General features: G+C 41.5%; 1 protein-coding gene across 3 annotated transcripts in view; it reads right to left on the bottom strand.

The window, feature by feature from the left end:
• LOC118395576 (zinc finger protein 62-like) overlaps window positions 1-18459 on the bottom strand; it is a 40636-nt gene that overhangs the window by 20973 nt on the left and 1204 nt on the right. Inside the window, exons 1-4 of one of the 3 annotated variants that reach the window (XM_052465123.1) lie at window positions 11368-11892; window positions 9798-9928; window positions 9451-9600; window positions 466-630 (exon numbers count right to left, since the gene is read on the bottom strand). In XM_052465123.1, the coding sequence (XP_052321083.1) occupies window positions 466-630; window positions 9451-9600; window positions 9798-9928; window positions 11368-11623 (702 nt within the window). In that variant the 5' untranslated portion in view covers window positions 11624-11892. Of the gene's footprint in view, window positions 1-465; window positions 631-7483; window positions 9601-9797; window positions 9929-11367; window positions 11894-18459 lie in introns of those variants that run through there. The other 2 variants (XM_052465124.1, XM_035789418.2) reach the window with 2 other exon arrangements.

Genomic DNA, 18459 nt, shown 5'->3' with positions numbered 1-18459 from the left:
GACCGGTAACTTCTTCTTTAAGAGGCTCCTCTGTCCTCCACTTGTTACCTGTATTAATGGCACCTGTTTGAACTTGTTATAATTGTATGCATGCATGTATGTATATATATCTCCTGAGCTTTCTTACATCTCCTAGATATAGGACAGACACTTCAAACCTTATTTTTAGGACTTCTTTTTTTACTGTCTTTTTTGCCATTTAGGGATGTTATATTTTACTATTATCAATACACCTGCTGGTAACTCTTAACTGGTTAGGACAGCTCATGAGGTGTCCTAAATATCTGTCAACTAGGTGTGATTTAGGACTGCAGAGACTTCATGCATAGCTTTTATTTTGACCCATTAGAGTAGGAGTAAAATCTCTCTATTCTCAGCACTTACGACCAATTTTCTACGTTGAGAAGCTTAGTGGAATACGGCCCAACCTAATACCATTCAGACAGTAGTTTATAGTGGGCTCACCTCAGTGAGACTGTATGTGGTCCTGTGCTCTTCAGTTGGTTCCTCTGTGGGTTCTGGAGGAGTTTTTGTCTGGTTGTCCTCCATGACCATGGTTCTCTCAGGGTTCCCCAGACCCTCCTCACACCCCTCCTCCTTCACCAGCAGCACCTCTGGATCCTCCTCATCCTGGAAGAGAAAAGTGATACAGATTACACAGACAAACTCCCTCAGGTACGTACACACAGATAATAAACACACTTTCAACATGGAGTGTTTACCCATCCCCACTACATTTGAGTCCTATACTGTAGTCACAGAATGACTTCATTGTTGTTAAACCCATCATGGTGAACATAAATATGATGTTGTTGGTAAATACCAGTCAGCTATGATAAGTCAAGTCATTGACGTGTACATTAGGTGTTTGTGTGTAATACACCATATCAAAACCACACATACACATGTACAGTTGAAGTCGGAAGTTAATATTCACTTAGGTTGGAGTCATTAAAACTTGTTTTTCAATCACTCCACAAATGTCTTGTTAAACTATAGGTTTGGCAAGTCGGTTAGGACATCTACTTTGTGCATGACTAGTCATTTTTCCAACAATTGTTTACAGACAGATTATTTCACTTATAACTCACTGTAACACAAGTCCAGTGGGTCAGAAATAATGTACATACACTAAGTTGACTGTGCCTTTAAACAACTTGGAAAATTCCAGAAAATCAATTCCAAGAAATCAGCCAAGACCTCAGAAAAAAAATTGTAGACCTCTACAAGTCTGGTTCATCCTTGGGGGCAATATCCAAACACCTGAAGGTACCACGTTCATCTGTACAAACAATAGTACGCAGGTATAAACACCATGGGACCACGCATCTGTCATACCGCTCAGGAAGGAGACGTGTTCTGTCTACTAGAAATGAACGTACTGTGGTGCGAAAAGTGCAAATCAATCCCAGAACAACAGCAAAGGACCTTGTGAAGATGCTGGAGGAAACAGGTACAAAAGTATCTATATCCACAGTAAAACGAGTCCTATATCGACATAACCTGAAAGGCCGCTCAGCAAGGAAGAAGCCACTGCTCCAAAGCCACACAGCCCTCCATGTGCTCGCCTGACTGCCATTAGGTACCGAGATGAGATCCTCAGACCCCTTGTGAGACCATATGCTGGTGCGATTGGCCCTGGGTTCCTCCTAATGCAAGACAATGCTAGACCTCATGTGGCTGGAGTGTGTCAGCAGTTCCTGCAAGAGGAAGGCATTGATGCTATGGACTGGCCCGCCCATTCCCCAGACCTGAATCCAATTGAGCACATCTGGGACATCATGTCTCACTCCATCCACTAATGCCACGTTGCACCACAGACTGTCCAGGAGTTTGCGGATGCTTTAGTCCAGGTCTGGGAGGAGATCCCTCAGGAGACCATCCGCCACCTCATCAGGAGCATGCCCAGGCATTGTAGGGAGGTCATACAGGCAGGTGGAGACCACACACACTACTGAGCCTCATTTTGACTTGTTTTAAGGACATTACATCAAAGTTGGATCAGCCTGTAGTGTGGTTTTCCACTTTAATTTTGAGTGTGACTCCAAATCCAGACCTCCATGGGTTGATAAATTTGATTTCCATTGATAGTTGAATGTGCTGACAACAAAATCACACAAACTATGTAAAGAAAAATGTATTTAATAAGAATATTTCATTCATTCAGATCTAGGATGTGTTATTTTAGTGTTCCCTTTATTTTTTTGAGCAGTATAAGATTTTTTATAAATACAAATAAATCACTCCATATACATAAGAACAACTTACAAACAATAACTACATTTTCATGTGCCCAGATCCGCATGCTCACACCCCCATCCCAAGTGCCTGCATTATTGTTTGTCACTTGGCCTTGAATTGTATCAATTTGTTTTTCTCATTCGCCCATGCTATTTCAATAATACATCATTAAAATGTTCCATTGTGTTAATGATGGCGGATAGAAATCAATGTTTTTGTTATACGTTTTTTCAAGATGCGTTGACAATCACCTAGCCCGTTGGGCATCTCACTACACCCCCATATGCCATGAATTGAAATATGCAGACAGCCAACTTTCTAGCTCAGCCCCCACAACTTTTGGACATTATAGCATTCCCAGAAAGCTTGGATTGAGTGATTATTTGTTTTATACTTAAGACATGACTCTGCTGTTGTTCTTTAGAATGTGAATTTTGTCTCTTGTATAATCAATTCTATACATTAGTTTATACTATATTAAGCATATATTTTCATTAACTGTAATTTCATTAGTTATGCTGCAACTTTCCCTCCATCTTATGCCAACAGTTATTTTTAGTCTTTGTTCCAATAGTTTATATAAGAGATTTTCAGATGGATATAGTTTCTGAAAGGTTTTGTTTCTCTTCCCTATCATGTGAACATCCTCTTCTGACTCAAATAATTCCCTCAAGGTTGCTCTGATGTCCAAAAGATTTCAAAATCAAAATTGTGACATTGTAACTTTTGTTCAGTCCATCTTTTTAATTCTGTCATGGACATTTATTTCCTGTTACCAAGTCATGTACGGTTTCTATACCTTTTGTTTTCCATGTGGTCCAATTTATCTATGAATTATGAAAAGCTATCCAAGGATTGTTCCATAGGGTTGTGTTAGTGAGTGATATTGGTTCTTGTAGATTACGTTTAATTTTCTTCCATATAGTTATAGTGTTCTTAACTATGAAGTTGTTCATGTTGTTAGCTTTATACGTTGAAAATAGACAAATAAAAAGATTCTGGGGATGAACTGTTTTAAATGATTACGTTTTACCATTTGTGGCACAAATTCAATGCAAGTCAATGCTTACTAGATTAGCATTTTGTGCTTCATATCCAAATCCTCAATAAGTAACGTTAACCTCCGAGTTATACAATCCATTTTTGTATACTTCATGATTATTTGGAAATGAAGCGGGAAAATGCTAATATAGGTACCACAGACTTGCATTTGAAACAGTGGCCAACAAAACCAAAGCATGTGGGTTGCTTTCATACCTTGTCCATATGCTGCTTAAAGGGTAAGGAAAACTAATATTAATTTAAAATGATTGATTTTGTCATTTAGGTGAACAATCCCTTTAACACCTTTTCACATAAAAGCAGGAACAGCACCATTTAGGAGGTCAGAACCTGGTAATATCAGGATGTAGGATGGGACAAAAACCTAACAACTTCGATGACTAATTTCTCTGAACAAGGGGAAACAAAACCAACCAAATTCACTGAAATTACATAGGACAATGAAACAATACTCAGAGCCGCAGCACCATACAATTTGTCAGACAGAGAACTGATACTATATACTCGTTGTTGGGGTGGGATTGGTGTGGGGGGTCCGTGGGTGGTTTTAGACAATTTCTTTGGATTCCTCATGTCTAACTCATTGTTAGAAAAAAGTTTGTTCTGAATCAGATGTTAAGTACTATATTTATTAAATATATGAATCCTATAAATTAAAATGGCCAATTTGGGTGCAATCAATTAGTTGAATTTCTCATAGATCTAATTGTATTTCAACAAAATAATGTTGCAGGAATGCTAATATCTGTTTCTAACAGAAACGATTTTAGAACAATCCTGAGATGGTGGGTGTCAATCCTCTTTCTTGTGCTTTTGAAGTGGAACGACCCCCATGTCAACCCGCTCCTCAGCATCCTCCACTGGCTTCCAGTCAAAGCTCCCATCCACTACAAGACCATGGTGCTTGCCTACAGAGCAGCAAGGGGAACTGCCCCTCCCTACCTTCAGGCCATGCTCAAACCCTACACCCCACCTGAGCACTGAAGTTCTGCCACTGGTCTCTTGGCCGTCCCACCACAATGGGGGATCAGATCCCGCTCAGCCCAGTCAACGCTCTTCTCTGTCCTGACACCCCAATGGTGGTACCAGCTTCCACCTGAGTCCCTGCTCAGCTTACAAAAACGTCTGAAACCCTACCACTCGAAAGAGCATCTTAAATTAATCCCATTAAAGAAATAACATTGTCTTCCTACCAATGTTATAGTTGTGCTTTTATATTACTTTTTATTTCTGTTCATTAAGATTATTTGAAATTGTTTTTAAGGTCTGATTTACTGTTTTTTACATAATTAAGTTTCAGTTTTAGTTCTAGCGACAGAAAGTAACCTGTGCGTGGGAGGCTAACAGCTATTTATGTGTTGTATAGTTGTGTTTTTTGTCACTTCTTGCCACTATGGGGCAGTAATACATAAGGTGATGGGTCAGGTCAGAGATTAGGTTTAAAGGGATATTTCTCCCAATTTACAATATTAAAAACATTGCTTACAAGGGCAAGGAAACCAGTCTATGGAAAAGTTATGACAGCAATCTATGTATCTCAATGGGTGCGTTCTCTGCTCATAGGTTGCTGACACCTTACAACACCTGGCTAGGCATTTGATGTATCAGCTAACCAAATCATGGTCACGTTCCCCTGCTCAGACGTTGCAAGTGTCAATCAATGGTTGCACGGAGGGCTAACTATTATCCTTTGTTTGCACTTGGACTGCCCTCTTTAATTCAAACCACAGGTTGTGCAACAAAGCTGTCATCAAGGCAAAGGGTGGCTACTTTGAAGAATCTAAAATATATTGATTTGTTTAACATTTTTTTGGTTACTACATGATTCCATGTGTTATTTCATAGTTTTGACGTCTTCACTATTATTCTACAATGTAGAAAATAGTTAAAAATAAAGAAACTCTTGAATGAGTAGGCGTGTCCAAACTTTGGACTGGTACTGTATATTTCTTCCCAACCCACCATGGACAGCTCCAACACAATTTTACGGAAGGTTTAAAACGAATTAATTGAAAACGATGTGCTTATGTCTTATCAGTATTCATAGCATTCTTAGTGCTTGTTAGAGCATTGTGACCTGCTGTAGCACAGCGGTCTAAGTAGCGTGCTCCGGTTGTAGACACTGATCGATTCCTTGAATTAAATTACTTTTTTCCCCCCTCCCTTGATTAAAAAAAATATTTCTCCCCAACCTACCATGGACAGCTCCTATACAATTTCACCCGTTGAACATGGTGGTCTCCTGAACTGGGAGCACCACTTGCCCTTCGTTGAAACGGACTGTGACACTACAGATGTCAGATCTTGGGGCCTCCCGAGTGGCGCAGCGCAGCGGGCTAAGGCACTGCAGTGCTTGAGTCGTCACTACAGATCCTGACGCACAATTGGCCCAGCATCGTCCGGGTTAGGGGAGGGTTTGGCCGACAGGGATGTCCTTGTCCCATCGCCCTCTAGAGACTCCTGTGGTGGGCCGGGCGCGTGCACAGTGTTTCCTCTGACACATTGGTGAGGCTGGCTTCCGGGTTAAGCGAGCAGTGTGTCAAGAAGCAGTGTGGCTTGGCAGGGACGTGTTTTGGAGGAGGTATGGCTCTCGACCTTGGCCTCTCCTGAGTCTGTACAGGAGTTGCAGCGATGGGACAAGACTAATTACCAATTAGATATCACGAAATTGGGAAGAAAAAGGGCTAAAAAGTACCAAAAAAAAAAAACATTTTGTCGCAGGAGGAAATCAATCCTGCACCAGGAGGATTTGAATATCTGAATAAATATTTAGATAGCCGGGGGCAGCTGGAATCCGTTTGTATATACAATGCCGTATCGTACCTTAAGCTACGTGCAGGCGATAGCTGGTCTTGTGAATTCTTATATGGATTATAATAAAAGGACAAGTACAGTGTAGATGGTTTGTTCGTCAAGGATTTTTTTTTTATGTTGAAGGCAAGCAATAGGCAGAATACATCATTGATTACCTCAGTGCGATCCAATGATTTATACATACACTACATGACTGTTAGGAGCCACTGTGCCTCCATCTTGGAACTCCCTCACCATTGTAAAACATATTTTGTAAGCTATGTAAATGCATTCATTTGGGGTTTTTCCACATTTATTCTATTACAAATATATTAATGCATAATATAATAAATTATGTGAGCTAAATAAAATATGTAAAAACATTTTCCTTAAAGTATACTTTGAGATCACTAAAGTTACTGTCCCTACTACAACAACAAAAAAATTCAATACATGTAATTTTGTCCTTTATTGAAATACAGTAGAATTCCATTCAATCCTATGGAGGACTGCACCTACTGGGGATTGAGTATCCATAGCATTCTTAATGCTTACTAGAGCATTGTGACCTGCTGTAGCGCAGTGGTCTAAAACAGCACACTCCCGCTCCAAGCCTCACGAGTTACATTTATTTCAATGGTTTTCAAGAAGTAAAACGAATAGTCTGATAATTTACACATCAGAGAAGTGTCTCAGCTAATCTAAATCGTCTTTGGATAGGCTCAAATGCATAAACATCGACAGATTTACCAAATTAAATATTACCCACACCAAAGACTAATTTGACAAATTATACATAGCCCAACTATAAAACGTGGGTCAGCATCCACACTGGAGGAAAGTTTATCGTTCAAGTTTCTGTCAATCAACTAGTGGCCCAAATCAGCTCATCTCAGCCAGGGACACAAACAAAATCAAATCTTATTTGTTACAAATACAACGCGTTAAAATGAAACAACATTGTTGGAGTAGAAAACTAAAAAAGTAAGAGATAAGAATAACAAAAAATGAAATGCTTACTTCAATGTGTCAAACGGTCTCATTGTTGGTTAAGGTGACTTACATAGATGAAAATAGCCCTAGAAAAGTAAGAGATAAGAATAACAAATAAATAGAAAGCCATGCGGTAGCGGAACAGTAAATAACCGCCAAGGTCCTGGATGGCAGGAAGGGCTATATACAGGGAGTTGCCATACCAGGAAGTGATACCTTTTAGGATGCTCTCGATGGTGCAGCTGAGAATGAGGATCTGAGGACCCATGCCAAATATTTTCAGTCTCTGAGGGGGAATAGATTTTGTCCTCCTGTCTTTCCTGCATGTTAGTTTGTTGGTGAGTCCACAATCATCGATGAGAATCGGTCCTCCTTTTCCTTCCACAATCACCTTTCATGATGTGATAATGGATAGGCTAACGTGTAGGCTACATAATGTAGCCTATTGGAATATAATCAAATGGCCTATTGCAACCATCGATGGCACTAGAATATCGCCAGCTGATGTCTCATTAAAGCATCAATACGTGCTAAATTCACCCACACTGCTGATCTCAATATAGTGGTGAGGAGGAGGAGTCTACCGTATCCGGAAGCAAATTCACCATTAATTTTCACTCAAACATTGTTTTAAGCTTTGTTCTACTGTTGACAGTAAGCTGACTTCGGGATTGTATATCGATTTGCTCTCCTTAAATACACCACATGACCAAAAGTATGTGGCACCTGCTTGTCGAACATCTCATTCAAAAATCATGGGCATTAACATGGAGTTGGTCCCCCCTTTGCTGCTATAACAGCCTCCAGTCTTCTGGGAAGGCTTTCTACTAGATGTTGGAACATTTCAGCAGGGACTTGCTTCCATATAGCCACAAGAGAATTAGTGAGTTCTTCCACATTGATCTTGACAAACCATTTCTGTATGGACCTCGCTTTGAGCACAGGGGCATTGTCATGCTGGAACATGAAAATGCACCCATCACTAATCTCAACTAAAAATCTGTATTAACTCTATAAACTGCATTAATTTCCTCATTAAAAGTGCCTTGGGGAAAAAATTGAGTAGTTGAACGGAAGTAATGAAACAGCCATTTGTGAACATCATATAGCCTACACAGTACAAACACAATATGTAACAGATTTTTAGGTTTATATATGACACAATGTCTGGATGCAATATTCTACTCAGGAATGTTCAACACTGTTAGTCTTAATCTCATTATTCCAAATGCATCTGTGGATGTTTTCTGCTGACAACAATGAAAATTAATTTTTGTCTTTTAATGCAAGGATTGATCTATACATCAGAAGCTCTTGAGTGAAATTATTACTTTCAACTTTATAGTGGAATGGTTTTTCTGCTGGTGTCCTGAGGTAGCTCCTCTCTGAGAATCTCTTCCATCAGTGAGTACAGGCAAACAGCCTCTATACCATGTGGACCTTCAGGTGCATCTTCAGCTGTTCCTGGCGGGAGAACCTCTTCTCACACTGGGGGCAGCTGTAGGGTTTCTCCCCTGTGTGGACCATCTGGTGCCTCTTCAGGCTGCCAGACTGGGCAAAGCGCATATGACACTGGGTACAGCTGTAGGGTTTCTCCCCTGTGTGGACCCTCTGGTGGATCTCCACCTTCTGGGGGCTGCTGAAGCCTTTGTTACAGAACATGCAGAGGAGGAACCGTTTCTCTTTACTATTGCCTGATGTTGCTCCCCCTCCCCAAGCCTTGGCTCTTTGGTCGTTTGAGTTCAATACCTGATCGAAAAGGACGTAGCCGAGTGATTCAGAAGGTGCAATCGTCGTGGACACTGGGTCGCGATCCCTGAACTCGTGTAAAGGGGAGTGGGTGACAATGTTTGTATTTGTCTCTAAGCTTTCTCTGTAATGTAAGACATCTCTGCCCTGTGAGTGTCTGTCTCCTAGGTGACTATCTGCATTCCATGTGGGAGGAGCATCGCCCTCCACTTTCACAGTCACCTCATCTACCACTATAACCTCCCCTTTCTTATCTATGCACCCTTCAGAGTATACACTACTACTGTACCGGTTCCAGTCCCCTCTAGACAGATCAGTCTGTGTCTCTAAACCCAAGGATATGTTGCCAGGGTCCATCTCTGTAGTGTAAGAACAAGACGGATCATCACCACTAGTGTCTAACGTGTCACCATCACCACAGGAATTAACCATCATCTGGCTCTGGTGAAATACCGGTAAGGACTCTGAGTCAGGAGCAGGAGGACAGGCCGGTGTCCCAAGCCCCAGTCTGTCTGGGTCTGATCTGTGGTCAGTTGCTGTATGTAAGAGCCTGTGTGTTACAGTTAAAGTCTCTGTCTCTGACTTGAGGACGGCGTTCAGTGTTCCACTGACCTCCGTGATGCTTCGTCGAGCGACGGGGGTGGGGTCCTCCGTGGCTACAGGGGGTGCTCCAGTCACTCCAGTCTGGATGTCTCTGCTGTGTTGTGGGTCCTCTTCTTCAGTCCGACCCTGCTTGACACCAGGACCTGCAGCCTCTGCAGACTGCCACATGAAGAGCGGAGGTTATTACCGATACATGACTGGAATTGGATAATGTCATAGTGAAGTCTCACAAGCTCCCATATGGCAGATAAATAAGGATTTATATGTAAGCAAGTAAATAGCTGAGGGGAGCCTTTCTGAAATTAACTGGCCACATTTGATGCACTGTAATTCTGATGTAATACTATTACACTAACCTCCATCATGATAACGTGCTGGGTTGAGGTTCCACTCCCCTCATCAACAGTGATTGGTTGGTCATCTCTCCATGTATGGTGTCCCACTGGATTCACAAAGCTCCTGTAGCCTCCAGTAAAATGTCCTTCACCTAAGAGAGTGATTGAGGGAAAAGAGGTGGTTAGGTTAGGTACTGTCAATGCTGAACGCTATATTGTACAATATTGACAGTTTTGACACCGTCTAGAATTGTCCAGGATGACTTCTTGATATACGATTTATAGATTGATTGATTATGTTCCTTGCATAATTTTTTAAAATTAATAAATAATAGGAAATTCAGTAAATCAAGAATCTAGTTAGAATAGGATAGTGTCTTTGTGCAAGATGGCTAAGTAATCAGGGGAATTATTGCATACTATCCAAAAACTTACCAAGCCCAATCATGGACGGATTAATGCAGGGGCTTATCGAGGATGAAGCCCCTGGGCCCAGACCCGTGGAGGACCAACAGGCAGCAAAAACATTTTTAAATGTAAAAAATATATATACAGTATATATATTATACAGTATTAGATATGTAGTATATATTATATATATTTTTAAATAATGTTTTACTGCAACCGCCAACTACAGGAGGATTCAGGAGCCCACTCGCAATGAGTGTAGAGAGCTAATTATCAGACCTGTAACTGCTCTGCTAATTATCAGACAGACTGGGAGGCAAAGTATTTATTTTTCATCCAACCACAGGAGGCAATTTTCAGAATACAACAGGGCATAATTTAGCTATAGAGGCTCAATAGTTTCTAAAAAATAATGGTGGATAAAATTTGATCACAAGCACCTACAGGTGCCAAAACAAAGGAAACACCAACCTAAAGTGTATTAAAAAGGGTGGGGAACAGTTGTCATAGATTTGGCCTGCCATTTGATTATATTTCTATGGTTGGTTGAGGTTGTCTTTTGGCCTTTTGCTAATTTCAAAAAACAATTGTGGGTTAAAAAACATGGAAAGCAAACACCTACTACTGTGGAACCAATATTAAAAAAAATTCCCCTCAACAACTCCCATTTTTTCGTGAACAGCAGCACTGTTTTTCAAAGTAGATCATCTTGAGATAGGCTATTGCCAAGAGGAGCGCATCGACCATTACTGTGAGTAGTAACCTATGGCTTCATCATTAGGTGAGACTGGGCAATTTTTTGGTTTGAATTCAAGACCAGATTTATCTCAGCTTTAGCAAATGTATTATTTAATGTAAATGAGGTATAATGGCATGATATGAGTTTTTAAAAGGCAAAAAAAAGTTCCCCATGTGTGGAAATGCCAAAAATGCCTCTGCTCAACTGTAGCCTATGCCACGCCGCAAATTATATTATGGCTTTATTATAATGGGGCTTTAACTTCAAAAGAAGTTATTGCATCTTGGTGCACGGATTTGTTTACAAAAAAATATGGTGTGCCGAAGGGTGGATTGAATATAACTATAAAAAAAAATGTTTTTTTAATCATTCTAAATCTGTCCCTGAGACCAATTCTAGGTAACATGTGCAGACAGGAACTGGCGAAAGCCCCCCCAATTGTACCTCTTGGCATTCCTGCTCCGTATCGGTCGAGGATCTTGACCCTATTGGTTCTCTCTGCGCGTTCCCGTGCCACCTTCAATTCCAGCAGCTGTAGTTTCCTCCGTAATCCCCTGTTTTCTTTCTGGCTTTGAGTTATTTCCAAACGAAACACTGCATAGTCGTCGTCTACGAGTTTACAGATCTCTGCCACGGCTGCATTTGCTAGCACCTCCATGACGGAGGCTATTTGAGTGTGAAAAACCATACAGTCAGCCATTGTTAGCAGCTAGCTAGCGTCACCTAGATAACATATATCAACCAAGTCCTGTCTCCAATACGAATTAAACAATACCATGTATGTGATGCTGTGCAGCTAAAGGAGTCATATGTTGAGTTCCAGGGTGTTATTAATACGCGTCTAAATAACAATAAAAACGCTAACGTGGAACTTGTTCTCAGTCACTGCTCACTTCCGTTTACTTCTTCTTTGTGTGAATTTCCGGAAGATTAGACAGCGTCGCGTATTGCTGCCCTTCGCAGGTCGGAGAGCGGATTACACATTGGTCACAAGAACAAAGTGTTTTCACTCCTCACAAGCTACAGACAACATGGAAAACGGCAATAAACAACTAGGGATTATGTTCACAAGTCTGATTGGCCTTGAGCCATGTCTTCATGTTTTTGTGTGAAAGTGTGACAGGTGGTGCAGTTGTGTGTGTCTGATGGCAGTGTATTCCAAACATGGGAAGCTCTCACAGAGAAAGCAGATTGACTCAATGTGCTTTTCCTTAAAGCAACTATACAGTCACCTCTCATGGCAGACCTTGTGTGTCTGCTGCCATATGTTTGAGTTTTCTGTGGAGGGAGGGGAGGCGGAGCCAGGAAGGAGAGTGATGGAGTGTTGCTTTAGTCTCCGGAACACAGCGCCATTGAAAGGAGTGATAACTGGGGTGGGGTTGAGTGTTAAGGTGGATCAACCGAAGTCGGGGATCCCTGTTGTCTGTGATGCATGTCGTTTGGTGGTGCGCAGACCCGGTGGTGAGCGCGAGACTGAGGAGACCCTGTCTGTTGTTCAGAGTTTAGATTATGTGTGTTTTCCAGATAGTCATGCTAGGGTATATAAGTAATCCCATGAGAGAATTTGTTACGAACCCAGTACCGTGTTTCACGTGTCAAGTTTATGGTCATGTTGCAGCAGTATGTAGTAAGGAGATTCCGAGGTGTGCAGGAGGGGATGGGACAAAAGAGTGTGTAGTTTAATTGGAAAAAGTAGAGTGTGTCAATTGTGGGGATGGCCATGTTGCTGGGGATCATAAATGTCCTGTGCGAGTGAGACAAGTTGAGGTTGCCAGGGTGACAGCAGTGCAGAAAGTGTCATGCTGAGGCAGTGAGGAAAGTAGAGGATGGAGGGCTAAGAGTGAGGGAGCCTGAGAGGATCCCAGTTTGTGCTTTAGTAAGGTTGGCTTCTTGGTGTTTATTGCTATGGTCATTAATTGTACCGCACAGATGGAAATGAAATCCCAGAAGATTGAATTGGTAGTAGCAGCAGCAGAGATATTTTGGGGTATCAGAGATTTTAGTGCATAAGAACTACAGTGGGTTTTGAGAGATAGGACTACGGCCTGGTGTAGGATAGATTGAGGCCAAAGTAGTGGGAAGGTGTGTTGGGAATAGTGGTATATATACAGAACCAGTCAAAAGTTTGGACACACCTACTCATTTAAGTTTTTTATTTTTTTTAAACTATTTTCTACATTGTAGAATAATAGTGAAGACATCAAAACTATGAAATAACACACAGAATCATGTAGTAACCAAAAAAGTGTTGAACAAATCTAAATATATTTTAGATTTGAGATTTTTCAAAGTAGCCACCCTTTGCCTCGATGACAGCTTTGCACACTCTTGGCATTCGCTCAACCAGCTTCATGAGGAATGCTTTTCCAACAGTCTTGAAGGAGTTCCCATATATGCTGAGCACTGCTTTTCCTTCACTCTGGGGTCCAACTCATCCCAAACCATCTCAATTGGGTTGAGGTTGGGTTATTGTGGAGGCCAGGTCATCTGATGCAGCACTCTATCACTCTCATTCTTGGTCAAATAGCCCTTACACAGCCTGGAGGTGTGTTGGGTCATTGTCCTGTTGAAAAACAAAAGATAGTCCCACTAAGTTTAAACCAGATGGGATGGCGTATCGCTGCAGAATGCTGTGGTAGCCACGCTGGTTAAGTGTGCCTTGAATTCTAAATAGATTACAGACCGTGTCAACAGCAAAGCACCATCACACCTCCTCCTCCATGCTTCACGGTGGGAACCACATGAGGAGATCCGTTCACCTACTCTGCGTTTCACAAAGATTTCACCACCCATGCTGTTGGTGGAGGTAACGCACCATCCTCTCTGGCACCATTTGACATCCTGTCTCATCTCGTCTTACATCAAATGTGGCATGAGAATCTATCTGCTAGATTCAGACTTTTGCAAAAAAAGGGAGAAGGGGAAAATTGAACCACCATCTAATCCTGCACTTATACGCCAATCCCAAAAACCCACCACCCCATCCCTCGATCCTACACCAGGCCGTTCCTGTAGATATTTTGCACTAAAATCTCTCACATCCAAATATTTATCTGCTGCTGCAACGACTACATCTACAGTGTCTTCAGGAAGTATTCATACCGTTTTACTTTCCCCACATTTTGTTGTGTTAGAGTGAGATTAACATGGATTTAAATTGTATTTTTTTTGTCTAAATCACACAAAAAAAGAGAAATTAATGAAAAATGTAACAATAATCTATATCTTGATTAGATAAGTTGTCACCCCCCTGAGTTAAAAACACCTTTGTCAGTGATTAAAGATGTGAGTCATACCTGAACTGTACAATATTGGCCCATTATTCTTTTTAAAATTCTTCAATCTCTGTCAAATTGGTTGTTGATCATTGTTAGACAGCCATTTAAGTCTTCCCATAGATTCTCAAGACGATTTAAGTCAAAACTGTAACTAAGCCACTCAGGAACATTCAATGTTGTCTTGGTAAGCAACTCCAGTGTAGATTTGGCCTTGTGTTTGAAGTAATTGTCCTGCTGAAAGGTGAATTTGTCTCCCAGTGTATGTTTGAAAGCAGACTGAACTGGGTGTTCCTCTAGGATTTTGCCTGTGCTTAGCTGAATTCTGTTTCTGTTTAACCAAAAAAAAATACTCCCTAGTCCTTGCTGATGACAAGAATACCCATAACATGATGCAGCCACCACCATGCTTGAACAGTGATGTGTAATGTTGGATTTTCCCCAAACATAACACTTTGTATTCAGGACATGAAGTTAATTTCTTTGCCACATTGTTTGCCTTGCTGCAAACAGGATGCATGTTTTGGAACATTTTTATTCTGTTCAGGTTTCCTTCTTTTCAATGAGTCATTTAGGTTAGTATTGTGGAGTAATTTACAATGGTGTTGATCCATCCTCAGTTCTCTCATATCACAACCATTAAACTCTGTAACTGTTTTAAAATCACCATTGGCCTCATGGTGAAATCCCTGAGCAGTTTCCTTCCTCTCTGACGTCTGTATCTTTGTAGTGACTGGGATTTATACACCATCCAAAGCCTAATTCATAACTTCACCATGCTCAAACGGATGTTGAGTCATTTTGTATTTATTTGTACCTATCTACCAATCGTTGCCGTTCTTTGCGAGGTATTGAAAAACCTCCCTGGTCTTTGTGGTTCAATCTGTGCTGAAATTCACTACTCGATTGAGAAATCTTACAGATAATTGTATGTTTGGAGTACAGAGATGGGGTAGTCATTGAAAAATCACGTTAACCATTATTATTGAACACGGAATTAATCCATGCAACTTATGTGATCTGTTAAACACAGTTTTATTCCTGAACTTATTTAGGCTTGCCCTAACTAAGGGTTTGAATATTTCTTGACTCAATCACTTTTTATAGCTACTGTTTACAGGCGTCCTGGGCCGTATACATCATTCCTCACTGAGTTCCCTGCATTCCTATTGGGCCTTGTAGTCATGGCAGATAATATTCACATTTTTGGTGACTTTAATATTCACATGGAATAGTCCACAGACCCACTCCAAAAGGCTTTCGGAGCCATCATCGACTCAGTTGGGTTTGTCCAACATGTCTCCGAACCTACTCACGGCCACAGTCACTCTGGACCTAGTTTTGTCCCGTGGAATAAATATTGTGGATCTTAATGTTTTTCATCATAATCCCGGACCATTTTATTACATTTGCAATTGCAACAAATAATCTGCTCAGACCCCAACCAAGGATCATCAAAAGTCGTACTTTAACTTCTCGGACAACCCAAAGATTCCTAGATGCCCTTCCAGACCCCCTCCGCCTACCCAAGGACGTCAGAGTACAAAAATCGGTTAACCACCTAACCGAGGAACTAAATTTAACCTTGCGTAATACTATAGATGCAGTCACACCCCCAAAAAATGTGTCTAAAGAAACGAGCTCCCTGGTATACAGAAAATACCCGAGCCCTGAAGCAAGCTTCCAGAAAATTGGAACAGATATGGCTCTACACCAAACTGAAAGTCTTCTGACTAGTGTAACAGGGTTATTATTGGATGGCTTTCACTTCAGTATTGATAAATTCATTAACTTCTTTGATGAAAATGATCATTAGAAATCAAAGTACGGACTCATCTTTAAATCTGCGTATTTCTCCAAAACTCAGTTGTCCTAACTCTGCACAACACTGCCAGAACCTAGGATCAATGGAGACACTCAAGTTGTTTAATACTATATCTCTTGACACATTGATGAAAATAGTCATGGCCTCTAAACCTTCAAGATGCATACTGGACCATATTCCAACTAAACTACTGAAAGAGCTGCTTCCTGTGCTTGGCCCATAACATAAAACATAATAAACGGCTCCCAACCCACCGGATGTGTACCAAACTCACTAAAGGTGGCAGTAATCTGGCCTCTCTTGAAAAAGCCCAACTTTGACCCAGAAAATATAAACTATTGGCCTATATTGAATCTCCCATTCCTCTCAAAGAAATTCAAAAAAGCTGTTGCGCAGCAACTCATTGCCTTTCTGAAGACAAAACAATACGAAACACTTCAGTCTGGTTTGAGACCCCATCATAACACTGAGACTGCACTCGTGAAGTTGGTAAATGACCTTTTAATGGCGTCAGACCAAGGCTCTGCTTCTGTCCTCGTGCTCCTAGACCTTAGTGCTGATTTTGATACCATCGATCACCACATTCTTTTGAAGAGATTGGAAAACCAAATTGGTCTAGACGGACAAGTTCTGGCCTGGTTTAGATCTTATCTGTCGGAAAGATATCAGTTTGTCTCTGTGAATGGTTTGTCCTCTGAGAAATCAAATGTACATTTTAGTGTTCCTCAAGGTTCTGTTTTAGGATCCCTATTGTTTTCACTATATATTTCACCTCTTGGTGATGTCATTCGGAAACATAATGCTAACTTTCACAGCTATGCGGACACTACACAGCTGTACATTTCAATGAAAAATGGTGAAGCCCCAAAATTGCCCTCCCTGGAAGCCTGTGTTTCAGAAGTTGATGGCGGCAAATGCTTTACTTTTAAACTTGGACAAAACAGAGATGATAGTTCTAGGTCCCAAGAAACAAAGAGATCCTCTGTTGGATCTGACAATGAATCTTGATGGTTGTACAGTCATCTCAAATAAAACTGTGAAGGACCTCGGCGTTACTTTGGACCCTGATCTCTCTTTTGACGAACATATCAAGACTGTTTCAAGGATGTCTTTTTTCTATCTACGTAACATTGCAAAAATCCTAAACTTTCTGTCCAAAAATGATGCAGAAAAATGTAGCCATGCTTTTGTCACTTCTAGATTAGACTACTGCAATGCTCTACTTTCCAGCTACCCAGATAAAGCACTAAATAAACTTCAGTTAGTGCTAAACATGGCTGCTAAAAACCCCAAATTTGATCATATTACTCCAGTGCTAGCCTCTCTACACTGGCTTCCTGATAAGGCAAGAGCTGATTTCAAGGTTTTACTGCTAATCTACAAAGCATTACATGGGCTTGCTCCTACCTATCTTTCCAATTTGGTCCTGCCGTACATACCTACACATACGCTACGGTCACAAGACGCAGGTCTCCTTATTGTCCCTAGAATTTCTAAGCAAACAGCTGGAGGCACGGCATTCTCCTATAGAGCTCCATTTTTATGGAATGGTCTGCCTGTCCATGTGAGAGACGCAGACTCTGCCTCGACCTTTTAAGTCTTAATTTAAGACTCATCTCTTCATTAGGTCCTATGATTGAGTGTAGTCACTTGAGTGTGCTGATTCACTGATGTGATCTTCCTGTCCGGGTTGACGCCCCCCACGGGTTCATACTATGGGGGAGATCTTCGTGGGCTATACTCGGTCTTGTCTCAGGGTAGTAAGTTGGTGGTTTGAAGATATCCCTCTAGTGGTGTGGAGGCTGTGCTTTGGTAAAGTGGGTGGGGATATATTCTACCTGGTTGGCCCTGTCCGGGGGGTATCGTTGAACGGGGCCACAGTGTCTCCCGAGCCCTCCTGTCTCAGCCTACAGTATTTATGCTGGAGTTTATGTGTTGGGGGGCTTGGGTCAGTCTGTTATATCTGGAGTATTTCTCCTGTCTTATCTAGTGTCCTGTGTGAATTTAAGAATGCTCCCGCTAATTCTCTCTCTCAACACTACCTGGCATGATGACTCCTTGTTTACCCCAGTCCACCTGGTCGTGCTGCTGCTCCAGTTTCAACTGTTCTGCCGGCGGCTGTGGAACCCTGATCTGTTCACCAGATGTGCTACCTTGTCCCGTACCTGCTGTTTTCAACTCTCTCTCTACCGTACCTGCTGTCTAGCTTTGAATGATCGGCTATGAAAAGCCAACTGACATTTACTCCTGAGGTGCTGACCTGTTGCACCCTCTACAACCACTGTGATTATTATTATTTGACCCAGCTGGTCATCTGTCAACGTTTGAACATCTTCACCATGTACTGTTATAATCTCCACCCGGCACAGCCAGAAGACGACTGGCCACCTCTCAGAGCCTGGTTCCTCTCTAGGTTTCTTCCTAGGTTCCCGCCTT

This window comes from Oncorhynchus keta, chromosome 16 (assembly GCF_023373465.1).
Source record: "Oncorhynchus keta strain PuntledgeMale-10-30-2019 chromosome 16, Oket_V2, whole genome shotgun sequence".
Taxonomy (NCBI): domain Eukaryota; kingdom Metazoa; phylum Chordata; class Actinopteri; order Salmoniformes; family Salmonidae; genus Oncorhynchus; species Oncorhynchus keta.
This window is presented reverse-complemented; position numbering and strand designations above follow the sequence as displayed.